The sequence below is a fragment of the Anneissia japonica genome, unplaced genomic scaffold, assembly GCF_011630105.1.
Source record: "Anneissia japonica isolate Jap-2015-1 unplaced genomic scaffold, ASM1163010v1 scaffold284860_len1800451_cov186, whole genome shotgun sequence".
Taxonomy (NCBI): domain Eukaryota; kingdom Metazoa; phylum Echinodermata; class Crinoidea; order Comatulida; family Comatulidae; genus Anneissia; species Anneissia japonica.
In genome coordinates, this window is record NW_022706010.1 from 722,531 (window position 1) to 729,142 (window position 6,612).

The 6,612-nt window shown below is 32.3% G+C and overlaps 1 protein-coding gene across 1 annotated transcript in view; it reads right to left on the bottom strand.

The window, feature by feature from the left end:
• LOC117105984 (protein Abitram-like) overlaps positions 1-6,330 on the bottom strand; it is a 13,045-nt gene extending 6,715 nt beyond the window's left edge. The window contains exons 1-2 of the mRNA XM_033247287.1: positions 6,243-6,330; positions 4,982-5,111 (exon numbers count right to left, since the gene is read on the bottom strand). Of these exons, the coding sequence (XP_033103178.1) occupies positions 4,982-5,111; positions 6,243-6,292 (180 nt within the window). The 5' untranslated portion in view covers positions 6,293-6,330. The remainder of the gene's footprint in view (positions 1-4,981; positions 5,112-6,242) is intronic.
• Between the last annotated feature and the right edge of the window lie 282 nt (positions 6,331-6,612).

Here is a 6,612-nt window from a genome sequence, read left to right on the forward strand (position 1 = left end):
TTGAATCTCAAACGCGATAACGAAAGCTCTCTAATGACTCAAGTTACTGCATGATTGTTTTATAATTTTAATAAAACTAATTTCTTCTAATTTTAAATATATTTTCCCTGAATTTGTGATTATTCGTCGTCGTGCATGGACTAAATGCGTGACAAATTTAAGATCACGCATGTGTTTCCGCCAAATGCGTGTTACATCAAAAATCACTTTGAAGCGGGACCGTCCCGCACGATGCGCGAGAAACGGTTGGTAATGCGTTTTGTAAGCCAGGAACCAACAGTATTTTGTTACGTTTCTTCACAGAGGGGGGTTCGTCTGAACCCCTTGAACCCCCTGGATCCGCCACTGCTTTCCATTGATACCAATCATGACCATGTTTTATGTGGTGCGTCAGCCATCTTAAAATTCAAAATGGCGGCCGATGACTTTGGGAAAAAAATGGCACCTAACTTTTTTGAATTCAGCGCAGTAAAAATGATAAAATCAGTCAATAAAATCTATTTTTGCTCAAAAATCTATCTGGGTTACATAGAAAACTAGCTTATATACTCGTTCTTATTTTATGTACATTTTAAGTAAGTATATTTTGCGATTATTTTTAGACCTATTTTTTAATTATGTTCCATTCTGGCTTGAGTGACAGTAGTTTTTATATGTCTAGATTGTTGCCTGTCTAGAAATTATGAGTTTAGACACCAAAATCATATCTGTAGCTTATTTAGTTTCAATTTTTTGCACATTTTAGATAAATTTAGCGGCCATTTTGAAAAATGGCCGCCATTTGTATACAAGGAGTAAAATCAAGCGTCAACAGGGCTTAGGGTGACCAGAAGGGGTTAATTAGGATATTTGGCTATGTGGATTGCTTCTAACATTCCACTCCCCCTAACTCATTTTTTTCAGATTTTTTTTCTAGTCTACTCTGCCCACATCATAATTCACCCCTGTATAAATTCTCAAGCATCTTTTCCGTTTGAAAAAAAAAAAAATTTAAGAATGAAGACAGAATCTAAACCTCCACCAAAGTTTCATTCAGACCCATTGATCAGTTTCTGAGATATTTACATCTGGGACAAAAGCACTGTCAATAACTCCCCCACCCAACTTCATATCCGAACCGGGATCGTCACCAAAATATAATATCTTCCTTGTAACTTGGTTAACTCTTCAAGAAAGTTTCATTCAAATCAGTAGATCAATTTAGAAATATCTAGTGTGGGGTGTTTTTCTTTAAATGGTCCCCCACATCCACACCTTACAGTACTCTGAATTATCACCAAATAAAAAGGAATTTTCCATTCAATGTCAGAAATCATTTGGGAAATCTGACATGTAGACCTAAAACTGTAGGCTGGGGGCTGCAAAGAGACAAACATACAAGCACAAAAAATCATATGAAAGCACAACCACCTTGTCAAGGTAATAATTACCTCCGCCAAGGATGTTTATCAACTTTGTGTTTCCCTCGAATGTTGGTCCTATGCCCATCATTAAAGTGAAGCAATTGGGTAAGTATTTATTATACAGTAGGTTGTGTCTGGACTATATTTAGTTAACAAAATAGTTGATATTTATAATGAAATGTTAAATAGGAAATTTCTGGAAATAGCTTAGGCCTAGTTGAAAGGAATACTACGTTGTGAAAAGTAACATATGTTAAACACAGGGTAATGTATGTTATTGTTGATACAGCATGTAATAAACATCATTTAATAAAATCATGGGCAGTGGCTGATATATTTACTTTCTTTTACATATATCCTAACATAAGTGACTCTCTATAGGAATGCTATCATTCATGGAAATATTCCTATTCCATATATTTCTGATTTATTTTGATGGTAACGTATATTACAGTAAAATATTATGTGTACATTATAATCGCGAGTAAATTCATGAAAGCAAACATTACACATTACATAAATTTACCTAATCAACATTCTTTAACATCAAATAGATATGATGACAACAAATATGTTTGCAAATCATCTTTATAATGTTCTATTAGATGAGTTATCATGGTAATGTAGGTTACAAAACTTTATCAAACTGAAAGAACAAGCAAAACTAGGGGCTTAACCACATATCATTAAAAAAAAACATATTATTAACTACTTCAATGATTTTTTTCTCAAAAACCATAACTAAAATAAATATAAAAACAAATCAAATGTTCTTCTTGTTGATTATAGACAAAAATACTCTTTAGTCATTTATGATAGTTTTGAAAAAAAATGTGCTCATTTTGAATCTGAGGTTATCACTTATTTTTAAATACATGTACTGTATATACTCACAATTAAGAAATTATAATTTTACTTGATTTTACAACGATAGACTCATGATCGGTGTTACATAATTATATGAAACTTACCGTTACTAACATTTACATACATAATGCGATTATCATTGGAAGTGTATGGCTAACAAATTTTTGTCATTTGTTACCAGAGCATCTTCGTAGATTTCTAATGGGAAAGATATATGTTGTTTGTTTACTTTTAGTGAGCGAAAATGAAAAGTATCAACCGGACTAAAATATATTGTTATATTATTACAGCAATTTTTCAAAAAAATATAAATGTGTAATTACTTGGGTGTCGCACTTTTAACCCACTTGTTTTATACTTATGTTGGTGGATTTGATGACTGAATGGATTGCATCTAAGATAAGAGAGTCAATCATATTCTATCAATATCAAAATACTGATAAAACTTTAATTGATTACTTTAATAATTATCTTTAATGACTGTTTGAGATTGTTTGGTGTAAATTATATTAAGGGAAACCCCTGCCTACCACCATGCTGATTTATTAAACCCAAGCCATCTGACTAGGGCAGATAATGGTAAAATAGTACTATCTTCATTATTCATCTCGATACTTGTTAAATATTTGTTTGTTTAAAACTAAAATTAGTAATTATTTTAAAAATTTGAAATCTCTTAATGCCATTAATAAATATATTATTATAAAATAATTTTAATGAATAATAATTTAGTATAATGATAATGTTAATATAATTCTAATTGAATAATGTTTTTGTGTAATTTTTGCATTATTTTGATGCAATTATTTTATTTTTTTCTCATTTATTCATTTTATTTTTTGTACGGAATAGCACATCCTTTTTGGGATCTTCTTTTTCTCTTCTTCTTTTTCAAGCATGAAAAAGATATTACATAACAAACCAAGTAAAAGCTGCATGTAATGTTACTAAATACACAGTACTTATTGAGTGTGCTGAAAATCAATGTTTACAGTCAGTTCTTTTAAAATTTAGATTGTTGGAGATTCTGGGGTCTAAAGGGGCAGATCCAGAATTTTTCAAATAGGGGGCACAACAGTTACAGAATAGGTAAGTAATTAGTACATAACATTGATTTGCATTGAATTTTATAAAACTTAGTGGCAAAACAGGTGGGGGGGTGTGCCCCTACTGGATCCGTCCCTGGTCAACTTCTTTGATCTGTACCAGGCTGTCAAAAAAATTACCCCACGTCAATATCAAAATACTGATAAAAAACTTTAATTGATTACTTTAATAATTATCTTTAATGACCATTTGAGATGGTTTGGTACAGGAGACCCAACCCTACTTGTAAGCATGTATATCAGGTTCATGATCGATGTATTACCTACCACACATGCTGATTTATTAAACCAAAGCCATCTGACTAGGGCAGATAATGGTGAAATAATACTATCTTCATTATTCTTCTCGATACTTGTTAAATATTTGTTTGTTTAAAACTAAAATTATTAATTACTTTAAAAATTTGAAATCCCTTAATGCCATTAATAAATATATTATTATAAAATAATTTTAATGAATAAAAATTTAATTTAATTTAGACAATGTTAATATAATTCTAATTGAATAATGTTTTTGTGTAATTTTTGCATTATTTTGATGCAATTACTTTATTTTTTTCTCATTTATTCATTTAATTTTTTTTGTACAGAATAGCACATCCTTTTTTGGTGAGAGTGGCTCTTCTGCCTTTCCTATTCCTTGGCACTGAGTTGAGTTTGTTTGAGATAAAAGGTTAGGTATTTTTTCAAGCATGAAAAAGTTATTACGTTACAAACCAAGTAAAAGCTGCATGTAATGTTACTAAATACAGTACTTATTGAGTGTGCTGAAAATCATGTTGATTAAATTTACAGTCAGTTCTTTTAAATTTTAGAATGCTGGAGATTATGGGGTCTACAGGGGCAGATCCATAATTTTTCAAATAGGGGGGGGGGGGCACAACAGTTACAGAATAGGAAAGTAATTAGCACATAACATCGATTTGCATTGAATTTTATAAAATTTAGTGGCAAAACAGGGGGAGGGAGGGCATACCCCCTCCCCACTGGATCCCCCTGGTCAAATTCTTTGATCTGTACCAGGCTTTCAGAAAAATGACCCCACAATTGGAAGCCTACATAATAATTATAACTATAACACACATCAACTTCACCATAATCATTTATTCCCTATCCTATTCATAAATAATTTATTAATAATTTATTAATTATTATTAATATTTATAATAAGACCAAAAAAATTGATGGCTGGTCTGCAACTTTTTAACTTTTTTTTTTTTAAGTTAGTAGTTATTATAATTTTGATGCTACATGTCATACACAAGAAGAAGGATAGTGATGATGACCACTGGTACAACTTGTTGTAGCATAATGTAACACAATGTTGTAGCATAGGTGATTCCGGAACTGTTATTGCATTTATACCAAACAGCCAAAATTTGGTGACATCATACTTGGTAACTTATTCATTCTATTGTCTATTGAGAGTCAAAAATTTACCATAGCTTGACTCTACTGATATTTAAAAAAAATATTATGTATAGATTTTCTAAATTGTGGGTCACTCTTGTTTAGGGCAACACAAACTATTTTCACAATATTCACAATAACCATCACCAAATTATTATATGAGATAAGAATAATAACGGTATAAATTTCACTTACTTTTTTTGACTTCCCTGAAACTTTGTTGTCTAATCGATTCATTTTGGGAGTTACTTGAAAATCCACATTTGTAACTGTTTTCCTATCTCTTATGATTGGATGACTTGCAGCAATTGTCAAGATACACACTCTGGTGAAGTTGAAAGAGACTATGATGTGATTTATAATAATAATAATAATAATAATAATAATAAAAATCATTATATTAATTTTCCTTGCCGAGCCACTAGGGCTCGTAGGGCTGTAGCTTATCCCCGGTTTCTGTACCGTGAAGCAGATGAGCATGTAATATTCCCCCTGGGTGGGACACTGGCCCACTGCAGGTTACTCCCAGCTATTTGCTTGTACCCACTGATACAGCTGGGTAGACTGAAGCAATGTGGATAAGTGCCTTGCTCAAGAACACAAGCGAAATGCGCAGCGAAGGATTGAAACCTCGACCGCTTCCATTATATTAATTTTAGTAAGGACCAAATGTTTATGATGATTTACAGCCAGACACATGCACAAATCTGGAAGAAATATATTGTAGCACCTTTCTTCAGGACATTTTTTTTAGTTCTTATCAATGTCAATAAATATATTGTAAAAACAAACAATTTTACACTAATATGAATCTACAAAATATTGGACGAGGATTTGTCACGCTACAAAAGCAAAACATGCAGGCATTCAATATTCTAATTACGCTAGAACAGTATAAGTGGAACATAGTATTTCAGTGAGTGTGGATGATAATTAATGTGTATGTTCCCTAAATATAAGAGAATATATTACTATAAAGTGACCATGTTAACCACCAAAATAAGTCATTATGTAACAAACTCAGGCCCGTAGCCAGGTTCTTCCAAGGGTGGGTTTTCTGGGCGTGAGGTCCACAGTTGAAGCCCCGGTGGGGTAGGCGAAAACCCCCAAAGCAAGAGGATTTTTGTGCTTTATAGGTCTAAAAGCAGATATGTTTGAAAATGCAGTGCATTAGTTGGGGTTGGAGGACAGTATTTGGGAAATTTAAAGAGGGGGTTTCGCCAGAAAAGAGGGGGGTTTGCTAGAAAAGGGGGTTCTCCCGAACCATAACCCCCCCCCCCCGGATACTAATAATAAAATAAATAAGTAAACTGTATCTTACAAGAAATATAAAAAACGAAAGACATACTACTACTACAGTATTCATAAAAACTAATCCACCTCTTTTAAACTAAGCATGGTTGACTTTTCAGAATGAGTTTGCCTTATTTTCAGCAAATATTTAGACATCCCTTACCTGTTGGAATGCTTAAGTATACAAAAGTCTTCAGAGTGTTTACCCTTCATATCTGAAATACATAAGTACTGTAAGTTATTTTTTCTGTTAACTGTCATTTTAAAAACTATCATAGAAACATCTATCTTTCCAAGTATTTAACAGCATTTACTTTATGTTTTTCTGCCAGGTTACGGCACCTGAAATGCAAAACGAATATAAGCGTTAAGTCCCTTTTCTCTATAATTCATGGGTGGTACTTGTGAAGAGTTTCAAGGGAAGAGGTATAAGTTGGTAATTTCAGAAAAAGTATATGACAGAACCAATACTTAGTCCGTATGAACATTAATGACTACTGCTGTAGGATTTTATATCTAAAGTCCCCCAGGGT